The 17,099-nt window shown below is 32.0% G+C and overlaps 1 protein-coding gene across 15 annotated transcripts in view; it reads right to left on the bottom strand.

The window, feature by feature from the left end:
* The window catches only part of MLLT10 (MLLT10 histone lysine methyltransferase DOT1L cofactor), a 161,266-nt gene that overhangs the window by 53,030 nt on the left and 91,137 nt on the right, over positions 1–17,099 (bottom strand). For all 15 annotated transcript variants that reach the window (XR_010377934.1, XM_064479374.1, XM_064479376.1 and 12 more), the window contains one exon: positions 2,995–3,247. Coding sequence is in view for 14 of the 15 variants with exons in the window: in XM_064479374.1 (XP_064335444.1) it covers positions 2,995–3,247 (253 nt within the window). In the remaining variant the exon portion in view is untranslated. The remainder of the gene's footprint in view (positions 1–2,994; positions 3,248–17,099) is intronic.

The following is a 17,099-nucleotide window of genomic DNA, read 5'->3' as shown; positions in this document are numbered from 1 at the left end:
GTAAAACTTAGGACATCAGTATGTAACAAAGCCAGATTTTTTAAAAGGTTACTACTAAAATCAAATTTATCTATAAATTTATCTATAAAAATGCCTGTTATTTTATAGTTATTAAACTGAATAATAATTGACTTACAAGCTATTACTTACACAGATACCAAGATGTAATAAGATATGCTTTGTTTAACCTAACTTTTACCATGGCAGCATTCCTCAGTTCTCCCCCAATGCCCTGTTTATGCTTGAGGAAGGACTGAAGTCTCAAGGAGACTTTGCAAAAACTATGACTAAACTCTGAATGGCTTGGGGAATTTTCTTTTTCAATTACTGAAGATCATTATAAATGCACCCAACATACAGTAAGAACCAAATGATGTTGCTTAAGTCGTAAGTTCTGAGTTTTAACTTCAAGATAATGTTGGCGAATGTTATCATTCAGCTATATCTACCCCAGCAAAACATGGGTTTGACAGAATGATGATGATCACACGGAACCTAATCTATACACCTCATATTTTCCCAGTACACTTCCACGGAGCTGCATAAAGAGTCCAGCCACTAACATTCTGCTACTGCTTTATGAAAGTAAAATCATAAGAAAGGCACTGTTCATGAATCTTTCACAACTGCTTATTCTCTCACTACTCTTCAGTTAAAGGCTACCAGTAGCCCACTGTGTCATTATGCCATATAAGAACCTCTTATATACCTGGTAAAAAATAACATGGCTGTAATCAAACAACAGTTCGGACCACCATCCCACTTCACCAAACCCTCTCATCATGCCTGCCAAATGACGTAACAAGTGTTTACAGTTTTGACCACACATCTAATGTGTTTCATAAAACTAAACTATCATATTTTTAACTAATGTATTTAGAAACAAAAGCTCAAAATAATGTGTTCTGTTGCAGTAGAAAGGAAATTTCAACCTAACTGTTAAATTTTATTGCAGAGCACATTCATTAAGTAATTACACATAAATGCAACTAAACATTTACAAAGATGTTCCTCACACGCAAGAAATGATTTCTTTTTAACTAAAGCCTCGAGGTTCTGATTTTTAAATTTTAAGCTCTTCTGAAATGGCTCATTAAAGAAACATTAATAGTTGTAAATTTTAACTCTTTCAAGAAAGTATCAGTCTTACTTATTTACAAAATTATTTGTACCTATGTGAGCATTTTCAGACCTATATATAAAAAACACATATTAAGAAGCAATTTACGTTACATCAATCATTTAAGGATAACTGCAATTTGCCACTTAATTAGCAACTATAAAGAAGTTCTTTATTATCCACTCTGATCTGTCACCATCTGTCTTCTTTCTGCATATTTTTGTTTTTACAGCTGGTGTTAAAAACTCACTATCATGTGGCGAATACTTTAAAACATTCAGTATATGCAATATTTTAAAGGTAAATTTTATACAATTCACATACTACTTGCAATGAAAAAAAACCTAATTACCCTAAAGGCCCTATCTTTAAATTTCAACTTTTAAAAATTTTATAGATTATTACCTCAGATATGAAAACATAACACATTCTCTGCTATATCTTAACAGAGACAGGGAAAGATTCTCCAATGTTGTGAAGTTTAAGAAAATGAGAGCTTTGTTTTCTAAATGGATTAGTACTTCAAAGATAAAATGAAAAACTCAAAAATACAATTTTAACAGTACAAAATAAGCTTAATTATAGAGAAGAGATAATTGAGTTTCTGCCAATCACAGTCAAAATGTGAATGAAGTTACATTAAAAATTAGTTTTACCATTTATTTTCCAAAGTAGCATAAAAATACAAATAAAAATTTATTAAAAATAAAATAGCAGATTTGGCATTTTATTTATTTTCTACTTGTCTAATTTTTTGTAATATAAGATTGAAAAAAAAAATCTAGGACTTGAAAATCTTGAAGCCCAAAATAGCTTAGTTTAAAATATATGCATATACTTTTTAATAAGAGGTCAGCAGACTAAGCAATACATATTAAAATTACATCCTGGTAGATTTTGGATATAATTTTTATTATTACCAAAGGGCTTGAACAGGGTAAAGGTAAAGAAAAGAACAACTTTTTTCCCTTCATTTACTCCTAGGGAACAAAGGGAGAGCTGAATGGAAAGAGAGGCATTTATTATATACTTCACTAATATATTTGTCTCCAACACTTAACATTTCTCAAAATATTTATGTTCAGATTAAAAATTACACAAAGTAAAAACCTTGAACATGGGGCTAATATATTCCAAAGTTTAGGTGAGTTATTTTGTTCTCTACGAAGAGTTGCCATATTTAAAAGATAGCACACCTAGTTAATTTTGAATTTCAGTTACACAACAAAATATTTTTCAGTATAAGTATATCCCAAATAAATGCATGGGACATATTTAAAAAATTATTTGTTTATTAACTGAAATTCAAAATCAACTTGGCATCCTGTACATATAGTAGCCATAATAACCAAAAGATACATAGGCTGAGCAAAATTCTACTTTAAACTTCAAGTTTTATAATAAATGCATTAATAATCAACAACTATTAGTTACTGAAAACTATTTAGCTCCCCTAAAAATTACTGAGTACTTCCTCCCCGTACTAAAAATATATACTTGAACAGTTTTAGTGTTTAACTACGAAAGATAAAATAAAAACTTATAAAAAAGACTGACTTTTCTATTAAGCAGAACAGAAAGAAAAACTCCAGCTTTTACTGTTTTTCTCCCCAAAGTTAAACTTTATTCCACATCTATTTAAACATTTAAAAAGTTACAGTTCAACTCTGGAAGCCATATCATAACACAAAAAGAAAGCAAAGGTCCCAGAAACATTTTAAGAAGGAATACTAGACTTTGAATTAATCTTACTATAGCAACTAATCTTAAAATAATCTCCAATTATCTGTTAGTTACAGGTAAAAAATAAATTATTTTACAAAACTTAACTACTATAAGAACAAGTATTTTAACTAAAACATCGTAATTAATACCTTGCTGGAAAGGACTAGCTGCTGACACAGTCGTCCCTGGATTTCTTCCACCAGGCTTTCTTCCCCTTTGACCTGAGCTGTGAGCTGAAGATTTCTTCCCTTTGCCCTCTGACCCTCTAGCCTCAGAAACATCTTTTGCACTAGTTGTGTGCGCAGAGACTTCCTGGAAATTTGCATTTGTAAATCGTGCTGCAGTATCTTCCAAGCGCTTCAATGATCCAGATATAGAATTGCTGCTAGTGCTTGTGTAAGTCTAACATTTTAATTGAGAAAGGAAGTAAAAGGGAAAAGAACTGATTACATTTTGGCTACAGAAAAAAAAAAAAAAAGAAAGATGGCATATTAATAATAAATAATTATTGGATTTGTAAGGTAAATATATAGTTTCAGTTATAAAAATAAGTCAGCCTGCCTAAGAAAATCATGTAAAAACAGTTTATTTTAGGGTTGAGTGCAAATATTTTAAAATGTAGATAACTTATGGTATGGCTGAGCATCAAATTGCAGCAATTAGTAAAAATATGTATTAGTCATATTTATTCCATGACACAGTAAGCAATAAAGAAAACACTGGTTTCTAAAGCAATATCATTTTCAACAAGAATATACTACTTTCTATACATGAAATTAAAATCAGCTTTAGTGTTTAGCACAGTAAGGCAACAATCAGAGAGAAGTAAGGCACTACAATTTCATTAGAGGACCATATCCATCAGATTATAAGGTTCTAGCACAGGTCAGAGCAAGAATTTTTTAAATTCAGGTGAAGGCTGCTTTTCAAAAGGGAATTAGAACCTTTGAAACAGAAACCATTTCTTCTAAGTATTAAGTTGCGGGAACAGTTACATTTTGCAGGTAGGATTCCTAAAAGTTAAAAGTACAATTTATACCCTAAAAGCGATTATCAATCAACCCCTATATTTAGTTATGTCAGGGGGAAAAAGCAAGGTAAAAACTGGAAGAAGAAGGAGGAGGAGGAGGGGGAGGGGGAGGGGGAGGAGGAGGGGGAGGAGGAGGAGGAGAAGGAGGAGGAGAAGGAGGAGAAGAAGAAGGAGAAGGAGGAGAAGAAGAAGGAGAAGGAGAAGAAGGAGAAGAAGAAGACCCGCTCTTAATAATCATTTTAATATAAGGTGTGTGCAACTAATGACAAATTAAATTAAATGACTATGAAAAGTGTGATGCCAGATGTAAACTAATCAACATGCTTTGAAATGAAAGGTTTGCATGGTCCATAGGATTGGGGATTTTTGTTGCCATTGTTAAATTCACCAAGTGCCTGGAATACAGCTAGCCCTAAATTTCTGTTGAATAAATATATGAATAAGTATTTTTCTAATACATCTACTCGAAATCTCTGATGTAACACAAATGAAAAATCTGAAAACATGCAAAACTGAAATTTCCCACAAATAACCACCACTCAATACAAAACTTGAAAAATGAGACAGTGATGATAAAAATCAGCTGTGTTAGCAAATTTCTAGCAAATCATTTTTAGCAAATCAATGTTCAAAAAAGGAGTAAGAGAGGGAGGGTATAGCTCAAGTGGTAGAGTGCATGCTTAGCATGCAAGAGATCTTGGGTTCAATCCCTGGTACCTCCATAAATCAGTCAACCCCTCTCAAAAAGGAATAAGAGAAAATTTTACATGTTTTAACAACCATATTCTTTACTACTACTTTTCTACTACTTGCCTCCCATCTCACTGCCAAGAACAAATTTTCATCATCAAATACAAGGGATATTATTATCTCATAAAAAACCAATCATTGTTGTAAAAAACTATAATCCACAAATAAGGACAAAGGTTTCAATGTAAATTTCAGAGAAAACTAACTCCCATTTAACGAACCAATCATATTTAAGCTGATTAAACTTCATGGATTAGTTTAGAAACATGAACCATTGCCGTGCTAGGCAGCTCACTTTGGAAAACACCTGACACCTCACTTTTCAAATTTTTTTTTTCCAGTGACTCGAGTTGTTCCTGAGGTTTTCCATCCCATTCATCTAACCCTAGTGGAGTTTGAAAGTCACCTAAAGAAAATACAGTGGTGTTGTGGTGTACTTCAGTCAAGTACCTTGTCTGTGTGTCTAAGGAAAAAGAGAGAAAATTTTATGGAACACCAACAACAGAAATATGCTATTTGCTTCCACATATCAATCTAAATTAGGGTTAATCAATCTTTCCAGTCATTTAATAGAATATCCTTGCTTACCCCTGAAGAATAAATATGCTCATAATCTAATGAAAATAGGACATCTGGAAGAAAAGGTATGAAAGAAAAGCAAGCAAATTTCAGTGACAAAATCATATTAAATAAAACCGTACATTTCATTTTTTAAAAACCTCAACACCTTTTAAGTTTCAAAAGATACTACAGGTTTCTTAATAATGAAAAAAAAAAAAAACTTTAGCTGAAGATTCTAACAGTTAAGAAAAAAATTATACATAACGAAAAGGAATAAAAGGCTATATAGATTTTATTCAAAGAGAGACTTCTAACTTAACCCCATGTTTGCAAATTAATTTAAAAACATTTGTTTCATTAATATGCTATCTAAATAATATGGTACAGTAGAATTCTATTACAAACATACAATTGACTCAAAATCAAGAGAGCAGAGGAAGTAAAATGAGGGGCAGCTAAGACACAGTGAGCAGGCCCCCAACATCACAAACCTGTTTCCTCAGGTTCACAATCTAAATAACTGTCACAGTATAAGCATCACACGGCCCTAAGAGCAATGTAAGTGCTTAAAAATACGTATTTTTCAAATAAATTGACCATAAAATGCAAACTAACTACTTCAATTGGTACTCAACTAAGTAAAATACAGCCTTGCTTTTTTTTCTTTTTCCTTTTCCACCAGAAATAAAATTGGATATCTGGTTATACTGACAGTCTCTAAAGAAGTACAGAAACACTTTGATCTATATATTGTGATTTACAGGCAACTTAATAAATGTTCTAAAATAGACATTCAGAAAATGTTTGACTTTTATTTTGTGGCTAACTACAACTATTAATCCTCAGATGAGATAAAATATCCATATGCCTACTAAGCAGTATTATTTAGGAACAAAAAATATTTCTAATTTCAAACAAAAAATTTTAATTAGACTCAGAATTAAACAATGACTATATCATAGGTAATCAAAGAAATGGCAGTTACTATTTTTTAAAAGTATGGTTGCCTTAGGTTATTCTATAAAAATCTGTAATCCATGATGGAGACAAAGAGGCAGGCAGGAAGGAAAACAATTGATAGCTGTTTCTTCTACCAACATGATGAAACATAGTGATGCCAGTTAAATTTTTTTTTTAATCATGTACTATTCAAATCTCTCATAAAAGTCACACATTTTTCATTAGCCCAATTCTTAGAATATAGCACAAATTATCAAGCATGAAGCACAGAAAGAATGATTACTTTTGGTGGGGTGGGAAGGTGGTCGGTGAGCTGTAGAACAACACTAAGCAGTCTAATTTACATGTTATTAGAATACCCAAAAAAGAGCAGGAGGGGAGGCAGAAAGGGAATACTTAAAATAATAATAGGAGAAAAAATACTTTAAAGAAATAACAGCAGGAAAATTACAAAAGTCGATTAAAACTATAAACCTGCAGTACTAACCCCAAGTACAAGAAACATGAAGAAAACTCCATGAATTGCATACCATAATCAAATGGCTTATCACTAAAAACCAACAATAAAGAGAAAATGATAAAAGCACCCAGAAGGTCCCTAAAAACGGTGCCTTATGTGCTAAAGAAACAAGGATAAGGATGAAAACAGATTTCTCAAGAAAAAGATGCAAGCTAGAGAGCAGAAGAGTAAAATCTTCAATGTACTGAAAGAAACTGAAATTATCGAACTATTATTAACTTAGAATTCTATAGCGAGCTAAAATATCTTTCAAAAACACAGGCAAGATAATTGCTTTTCAGATAAAAAAGATGAAAGAATTAATCACCAGCAGTTAACAACATAGTAAGGGCTAAAAGTTGTCTTTAAGAGCACTAAAAACAGTAATTACATGGATAAACATGAAAGACTTTAAAATTATTTCTCTTTCAAAGACAACAGATAACTAATAATTGATTTAGAGCAAAAATAATAATTAACTGTGAAGTTTATAAAATATGTAAAACTTAAAATATAACAAAAACAGGCCCAAAGCCAAAAGGGTAGGAATGGAAGTTGTGCTGCGAGGTTCTTATACAATATGTGAAACGGCATAATATCACTTGAAGGCAGACTCTGATAAGTTAAAGATATATCCTATAAACCCTAAAAACAGCTAATAAAATAATAAAAGAACTATTACTAATCAGCCAAAATAGAATCATAAAAAATATTCAATGAGAAAAAGAAAGAAAATAAGATGAGAAATAATGGGCAAATTAAAAAGGATTAGCAATGTATGCACATGACTGGGACACTGTCCTGTAAACTAGAAACTGACACATTATAATTGACTGTACTTCAATTTTTAAAAATTAGCAAATGACATTTAAATACAACCATATCAATAAGTAAAATATATATATTAAATGCCAACTGAAAGGCAGAAATTGTAACAGAAAAAAACTGAAGATATTATGATGTCTACAAGAAACCCATTTTAAATATAAATACAGAAAGATATTAAAAGTATGAGGAAGACATATCAATCTAAAACTAATCCAAAGAAAGCTGTATTCACAATATTAATATCAGACAAAGTACCTTTCAGAACAAGGACTATTACCAGGATAAAGATGTCTATTCAACAAGATGATATAAAAATCCTAAATGTGTCTGCAACTAATAAGAGACCTTCAAAATAAATGAAGCAAAAATTGACAAAATAAAAAGAATAGCAAACTCCATAGTTACAGTAAGAGAGGGTCATATTCTTTTCTCAATAACTGACAAGTAGACAAAAAAATTAAGGATATAAAGAACTTAAATAAGTCAATGTGACCTAATTGATAACTGACATTTATAGAAAAACTACATTTATTAAGAGCAAAATACACATTCTTCTGAAAAACGCACAGACTACTGAACAAGATAATCCACACTCTGTATCATTAAAAATATCTTTAAAACTTTTAAAGGAATTATATAACACAAAGATACTAAATGAGAAATCAATAATAAAGAAGACATGTGAAAAACCTCCAACTATTTAAAAAAGTAAATACAATACTTCTAAGTAACCCACGGTCAAAGAAGAAATCAAAAGGAAATCATAAGGTTTTAGTTCAAGTAAGTAAAAATGAACATACAACATATCATAATTCATAAGTGGTGCTTAGAACAAAGTCTGCAGCATTAAATGTCCATATTATATGCAATTCTAGATTCTGGTCAGCTTGTAAGGTACTTTGAAGTCTTCATTCCATCCTGACAAGTAAAAGGCCTAACAAACTGAAAGATAAATAACTCTTTTTAGATCCATCAGAGAAATGTGGTCACAGGGTAAACCACTGCCCCCAAAATTAGACTGACAGAGAATCACAGCGTACCCAAGCAGAAACCTCCAGCAACAGGGTAGGAAAACCTCAAGTGTAATTCACAAGTTGCTGAAGGCTCAGTGTGGACAAGCCTGAGAGATTAAAACTCTAGGAGGACCCAGTCATAGGGGTTCCCTCAGACTTTGAGTTTTACCTCCAAGAGTTCTCTCAAGTCTTGACAGTGAGTATCAGAAGAAAAACACACTGATGCTTCTGGGGAGGGGGTGGCGACACAGACATGAACAATTCTGAAATATGCCAAGGTATTTATTATGCTCTTAATAAAGCCCGTGCCTTAAATAATATATATATATATATATTCATATACTGAGGATATGAAAATAGAAACTCCCAAAAATGATATGCAAAGAGAAAAAAAACTAACACAGAACAATATCCAAGAACCACAGGACAACTACAGAAGGTGTAACATAGGTGCAAGGGGAATACTACAAGGAAAAGAAAGGAGCAGATGCAATATTTGAAGCAATAATGACTAAGAATTTCCCCCGAATTAATGTGAGAAACTAAATGACAGATCCAGGAAGCTCTGAGAATACCAAGCAAGATAAACACCAAAAACCAACTAAACAAACAAAAAGAAACCTAGGCATATTATATTCAAACTGCAGGAAGGCAAAGATAAAAGAAAAAAGAAAGAAAGAAAAAAAAAACCTGAAAGAAGCCAGAAGGGGAAAAAGCCTTACCTATAAAGGAACAAAGAATTAAGTTTGACTTCTCTTCAGAAACAATGCAACCAAGAAGGAAGTGATATGAAATATTTAAAGTGTTGAGAGGAAAAAAAATCTAGAATTCTGTACCCTGCAAAACTATCCTTCAAAAGTAAAAATAAAGACTTTCTCAGAATAAAAACCAAGGGAATTTGTTGCTAGTAGGCTTACCTTGTAAGAAACATGAAATGTTCCTCAGAGAGAAGGAAAATGAAACAGGTCAGAAACATGGATTTACATAAAGAAAAGAAGAGCATCAGAGAATGAGTCAATGAAGATAAAATAAAAATTATGATTTTTCTTATTCTTAATTGAGCTAACAGATAGTTTGTTCAAAAGAGTAATAGAAGCAATGTATCTGATTATATATAAGTCTAATGCATATATATGCTTATGTACAAATGAAATGACTGACAGGACTGACAGAAAAGATGGGAGGGAGGAATTAGGAATATTTTGTAATTATAAGTTACTTGTAACAACCATGAAACAGCATAGATGTTAGTTGAAAGTGGACTTAGATATGCCATAAAGATACACTGCAAACACAAAGGCAACCATAAAGGGAAAAAAGTATAACTGGTATATTAAGAAAACAAGAGAAAATAGAATCATATAAAACATTCAATTAAAACCACAAAAGGTAGAAAACATGTGGAAGACAAAACCAGGAACAAAGACCAAGGACAACAAATAAAAAACTGTAGCAAATTTGATAGATAGTAGCCTAACTGTATCATCACCCTAAACATAAATGGTCTAAATATAGCAGTTAAAAGACAGAAATTGAGAGGGGATCAAAAATTAAGACTTAAGTACAGGCTGTCTACAAGAAATCCACTTTAAATATAGAGACACACAGTGACTTAAAAAAAAAAATCAAAGGATGGAAAAAAATATACCATGTAAGCACTAATCAAAACAATGTGAAAATAGCTGTATTTCAGACACAGCTGACTTCACAGCAGGAAATTAACAGGGATAGAGTGGCATTATATAAAAAGAAAGGTGACACAACACAAGATTACACAACAATTCTTAATGTGTATGTGCCTAACAACATAACATTAAAATACATGAAGCAAAAATTGATAGAACTGCAAGGAGAAATACATTAATCTACTCCTATAGTTGGAGATTTTAACACCCCTCTACCAGAAATGGACAGACCTGGTAGGCAGAAAATCAGTAAGTACATACTTGAACTGAACCACACCATTAATCAAGTGGATACAATCGACATCTATGGGCTACAGGCTCACGTGGAATATTCACCAAGACAGAACACATTTTGAGCCATAAAACACAACTCAAGAAATTCTAAAGAATAGAAATCATATAATGTCTGCTCTCAGATCACAATAAAATTAAACTAGAAATCAATTAACAGAAAGATAGCTAAAAATCCCAGAATGCCTGGAGGTAAAACAGCACAATTCTACGTAACAAATGAGTCAAAGAGAAAGCTCAAGAGAAAATTTTAATTAAACAACAATGAAAACACAACTTCAAAATGTGTGGAATGCAGCAAAAGCAGTGCTTAAAGGAAAATTTATAGCATTGAATGTTATATTAGAAAAGACCTTAAATCAGTAATCTCAGCTTCTTCAGGAAACTGAAAGCAAGCAGCAAATTAAATCAAAACAAGTAGAAGAAAAGATAAAATGACAATTAAAGCAGAAATCAATGAAATGAAAACAGAAAATCAATAGAGGAAAATCAGCAGAACCAAAAGCTGGCTCTTTAAAAATATATAGAAAATTCATAAACCTCTAGTCAAGACAACTAAGAAAAATGAGGACTCAAATTACTAACATGAGAAATGAAAGAAGGAACAAAATTACAGATCTCACAGACATTAAAGGATAATCAAGGAATATTATGAACAACTCTATGCCCATAAATTTGAAAATCTAGATGAAATGGATCAATTCCTTGAAAGACACAGCTGCTAAAATTCACACAAAAAGAAACAGACAATCTGTACCAGGCCTATATCTATTAAGAAAATTGAATCAATAATTTAACCTGCCCCACAAACCAGAAAGCACCAAGGGTTCCCTGGTGAATTCTACCAAGTATTTAAGGAAGAAATTATACCAGTTCTCTATCACCTCTTCCAGAAAACAGAAGCAGAATACTTCCTAACTCATTCTATGAGGCCAGCTTTAGTATAAAATCAAAACAGATAATGACATTACAAGAAAGAAAACTACAGAACAATATCTCTCATATCATACATGTAAAAATTCTCTACGAAGAATTAGCAAATCAAATCCAAAGATATATAAAAAGAACTAAATGCCATAATCAAGTGGGATTTATCCTAGGGACACAAGACTGAGTCAACATTCAAAAATTAATATAATCCATCACATCAAGATGTAAAGGTGAAAGATCACACATCATATCAATAGATGCAGACAAAGCATTTGACAAACACCCCTTTACAGTAAAACACTCAGTAAACTAGAAAAAGAAGGGGAACTTCCTCAACTTGATAAAGAATATGTACAAAAAACTTAGAGCTAACATCATACTTAATGGTGAGAAACTAGGAGGTTTCTCACTAGTATCAAGAACAAGGCAAGAATTCTTCCTCTCACCACTCCTTTTCAATATCATACTGAAAGTCCTAGTTTATGTAATAAGACAAGAAAAGAAAGTAAGCCATATATTGATTAGGAAGAACAAAATTAAACTGTCCTTTTTCAAAGATGACATAATTGTCTATGTAGAAAATTACTGACCAAAATAATTCCTGGAACTAATAAGTGATTATAGGAAGATTGCAGAATATAAGATTAATATAAAAAAGAAAATTGCTTTCCTATACACCAGCAAGGAACAAGTGGAATTTGAAATTAAAAATACAATGATATTTACAACAGAACCCTCCAAAATTAAATACTTAGGTTTAAACCAAACAGAATACGTATAAGGTCTATATGACGAACCAAAACTTTGATAAACCAAATTAAATAATAATTAAATGAAAAGATATTCCAACTTCATAAACAAGAAGCCAATGTCATCAATTTGTCAGTTCCTCCCAACCTGATCTAGATTCAATACAATCTCATTCAAAATTCTGACATCTTGTGTGTGTGTGGATACTGACAAACTAATTTTAAAGTATACATAAAGAGGCAAAATAGCAAACAAAATATTGAAGAACAAGAACAAAGTTGAAGTACTGACATTACTCAATTTCAGATTCACTATAAAGCTGCAGTATAGTATTGGCAAAAGAATAAAAAACTAGATCAAAGGAACAAATAGAGAGACCAGAAATAGACCCACATAGTCAACTGACCAGAAACTAATGTAACATTGTAAATCAACTTTACTTCAGTTTAAAAAAAAAAACAAAAAACCCTAAAAAATAAAAAAGTCAATTGCTCTGTGAAAGAAGTACAAAAGCAATACAATAAAGCAAAGATAGGCTTTCCAACAAATGGCATTAGAACTAGATATCCACATGCAACAAAAATGAATCTAGACACAGAACTTACACCCTGCCCAAAAATTAACTCAAACTGGATCTCAAACCTAAATGTAAAACAGAAAACTATAGAACTCCTAGAAAATAACACAGAAGAAAACAGTTGGTGATAACTTTTTAACTATAACACCAAAGGACAATCCACAAAAGAAAGAACCGGTAAACCGGATTTCATTAAAATTAAAAAATTCAACTCTGCAAAAGACACCATAAAGAAAACGAAAAGATAAGCCATAGACTGGTAGAAAATATATGCCAAAGACATACCTGATTAAAAAAAAAAAACTGTTATCCAAAATATATAAAGAACTCTTGAAAGTCAACCATAAGAAAACAATCAACCTGATTTTTTAAAGGGCCAAAAACCTCATCAAATAAGATATATAAATGACAAATAAGCGTAAGAAAAAGTGCTCCACATCTTGTCAACAGATAAATGCAAATTTAAACAACACTGATAACACCAAAGGCTGGTGAGGGTGTAAAGAAAAAGGAAGTCTCATTCACTGCTGGTCAAAATGCAAAACAATTCAGCCACTTTGGAAAACAGTTTGGTAGTTTCTTATAAAACTAAATATATAATCCAGCAATTACACTCCTTGTTCTTTACCCAAACGAACTGAAAAATTATGTTCACACAAAAACCGGCACACGGATGTTTACAGAAGCTTTTTTCATAACTGCCAAACTTCGAAGCAACCACGATGTCCTTCTGTATGTAGATGAATGGATAAATAAACGTGGTGCATCCAGACAATGGAATATTATTCAGTCGCAGAAAACAAAATCAGCTATCAGGCCTTAAAAAAACACAGATGAATCTTGAATGCATATTATTAAGTTAAAAAAATCTATTCTGAAAAGGTTACATATATACTCCAACTATATGACATTCTAGAAAAGGCAAAATTATGGAGACAGCATAAAGATTGGTGGTTCTAAGGGCTTGGGAGGAAGGAGGAGGTAGAACGCAGATTTTTATGGTAGTGAAACTAGCCTGTAGGATACTATAATGGCAGATACATGTGATTATACATTTGTTAAAACCCACAGAACAGACTGTAAAAAATCCAAAGTGAACCCTCATGTCAACTATGGACTTTAAGCAATAGCGATGTGCCAATGTAGGTTCGTAGGCTGTAACAAATGTACAGTCTGGTGTGGGATGCTAATGCTGGGAGAAGGTGTATGTGGTAACAGGGATATATGGGAAATCTCAGTACTTTCCATTCAATTTTTCTGTGAATCTGAAGCTGCTTTAAAAAAAGAAGAAGTATTTTTAAGCTGCCTATATTAGAAAAAAGAAAGTTGTCAAAGAAATTTCATCATCTTGCACCTTAAGAAATTAGAAAAGAGTAGAGGAAACCCAAAGTAAGCAGCAAAATGGAAAAAATAAAATCTGAACAGAAATCACTAAAATACAAAACATAAAAAAAAAACAGAGAAAAACCACTGGACCCAAAGGTAATAATTTAAGATGGATAAAATTCATAACCAGCTAGTCAGCCTGGTTAGGAAGAAAAAAGATATAAATGGCCAAAGCTCACACAAGAAGAAATACATAACCTGAATAGCCATATATCATTTTTTTAAATGGAATTATAGTTTAAAACCTTTGCCTAAAGACAACTATAGGCCCAGATGACTTTAAAAGTGATTTCTAGCAAACACTGAAAAATGATACCAAATTTAGATAAACTCTTTGTGAAAAGTGAGTAAGAGTGAATATTTGCAACTCATCTTATTAAGGCCAGCATTCTTTGACACCAAAACCACGCAAAGACATCGTAAGAAAACTATGGGCCAATATTCCTAATGAATACATATACAAAAATTCCTTTACAATTTCTAAAAGTTGAATTAAACAGTAAATAAAAATGGTAATACATCAAGACCAAGTGGGATTTATCCCAGGAATGCAAGTTTGGCTTAACACTGGAAAATTAAGCAACATACTTCATCACATTAACATATTAAGAAGAGAAGAAAATCCTATCAATATATCTATTAAAAATACGTAGACAGTCTCTTCAGCAAGTGGTGTTGGGAAAGCTGAACCACAACTCATGTAAATCGATGAAACTAGAACAATCCCTCACATCATACACAAAAATAAACTCAAAATGGCTTAAAGACATAAAAATAAGACATGACACCATTAAACTCCTAGAAGAGAACATAGGCAAAACATTCTCTGACATACATCATAGCAGTATTTTCTTAGATCAGTCTCCCAAAGCAAAAGAAATAAAAGCAAAAATAAACATATGAGAACCAATCAAACTTAAAAGCTTTCGCACAGCAAAGGAAACCATCAATAAAACAAAAAGACAGTCTACGGAATGGGAGAAAGTATTTACAAATAATGCAACAGACAAGGGGTTAATTTTCAAAATACACAAACAATTCATACAACTCAACATCAAAAAAACAAACAACCCAATCAAAAAATGGGTAGAAGACCTAAACTGACATTTCTCCAAAGAAGACATACATACAGATGGCCAACAGGCACACGAAAAGATGCTCAACATCACTAATTATTAGAGAAATGCAAACCAAAACCACCCAAGGTATACCGCACACTGGTGAGAATGGCTATCATCAAAAAGTCTACAAATAATAAATGCTAGAGAGTATGGAGAATAGGGAACCCTCTTAACACTGTTGGTGGGAATGTAAACTGGTGCAACCACTATGGAAAATAGTATGGAGACTTCTTTAAAAACCAAAAATAGAGCTAGCATATGATCCAGCAATCCCACTCTTGAGTTTATATCTAGAAAAGATGAAAACTCTAATTTTAAAAGATACACGCACCCCAATGTTTACAGCAGCACTATTTACAATAGCCAAGACATGGAAGCAACCAAAGTGTTCATTAGCAGATGAATGGATAAAGACAATGTGGGGTGGTTGTGTGTGCGTATATAAAAATTGAATACCACTCAGTTATGGAAAAAAAGAATGAAATACTGCCATTTGCAGCAACATGGATAGACCTAGAGAATATATTAAGTGAAGTGAAGAAGGAGAAAGACAAATAAATGATATCACTTATATGTGAAATCTAAAAAATAATACAAATGAATCTACTTACAAAACAGAACCAGAGTCACAGACATAGAAAATAAACTTATGATTACCAAAGTGGAAAGAGGGGAGGGATAAATCAGGAATATAGGACTAACAGATACACACTATTATATATGAAATTGATAAGAAACGAGGATCTGGGGGGAGGGTATGTATAGTCAAGAGGTAGAGCGCATGCTTAGCATGCACAAGGTCCTGGGTTCATCCCCAGTACCCTCTCTAAAAATAAGTAAATAGACCTAATTATCTCTCCCACAAAAAAAATAAATAAAATGTTAGGAAAAAAAAAAGAAAAGAAATGAGGATTTACTGTATAACATAGGGAACAATATTCAGTATCTTGTAATAACCTATAATGGAAAATAATCTGAAAAAAATAATGTATGCACAATAACTGAATCACTTTGCTGTATACCTGAAACATAGCATCAACTATGCTTCAATCAAAAAATAAAAACTAAAAATATATGGAAAAGGTATTGACAAAATCTAATATTCACGGCTGATTAAAAAAACTCAGCATAACAGGAACAGAAGGAAACTCCCTCAACATCATATGTAATGTTAAAAGATTAAATGCTTCTTTTAAAGATCAAGAAAAGCAAAGATACTCACTCTCACCACTTCTATTCAACATTGCACTGGGGATTCTAACAGGAATAACAAGAAATAAAAGGCATCTAGATTAGAAAGGATGAAGTAAAACTGTCTCATTCATAGTTGGCATGATAATCTAGAAGAAAATCCAATGGAATCAATAAGCTACTAAAAATAATAAGAAATTTTCATCAAGACTGCAGGATACTTGAGCAACATACAAAAACACAAAAATGTTATTTCTATAATACACTAGCAAGGAACAATCAGAAACTGAAATTTTAAAAGACTATAACAGAATAAAAAAATACAAAAATATTCAGAGATGGAGCTGGAAAAAGATGTACAAAACCTTTAACACTCACTGCTGAGATAAATTAAAAACTTAAGTAAATGAAGTGATATACTGTGTTCATGGATCAGAAGACTCAATATTGTTAAGATATAATTCTCCCCCAAAATGATCTGTAGTATTCAATGCAGTTTGAGTCAAAGTACCAGCAGATTTACTTCTACAACTTGACAATGTGATTCTAAAATTCATATAAAAATGCAAAGGATGCAGAATAGCCCAAACGACTCTGAGGGAGAAGAACAAAGTTGGAAGGTGTGCCTTACCTGACTTCAAGCTACAGTAATCAAGATATTATGGTATGAACAGAGTCCAGA

Source organism: Camelus dromedarius, chromosome 26, assembly GCF_036321535.1.
Source record: "Camelus dromedarius isolate mCamDro1 chromosome 26, mCamDro1.pat, whole genome shotgun sequence".
Classification (NCBI taxonomy): Eukaryota; Metazoa; Chordata; class Mammalia; order Artiodactyla; family Camelidae; genus Camelus; species Camelus dromedarius.
The sequence above is the reverse complement of the archived record's forward strand: the minus strand, read 5'-3'. Positions and strand labels throughout refer to the sequence as shown.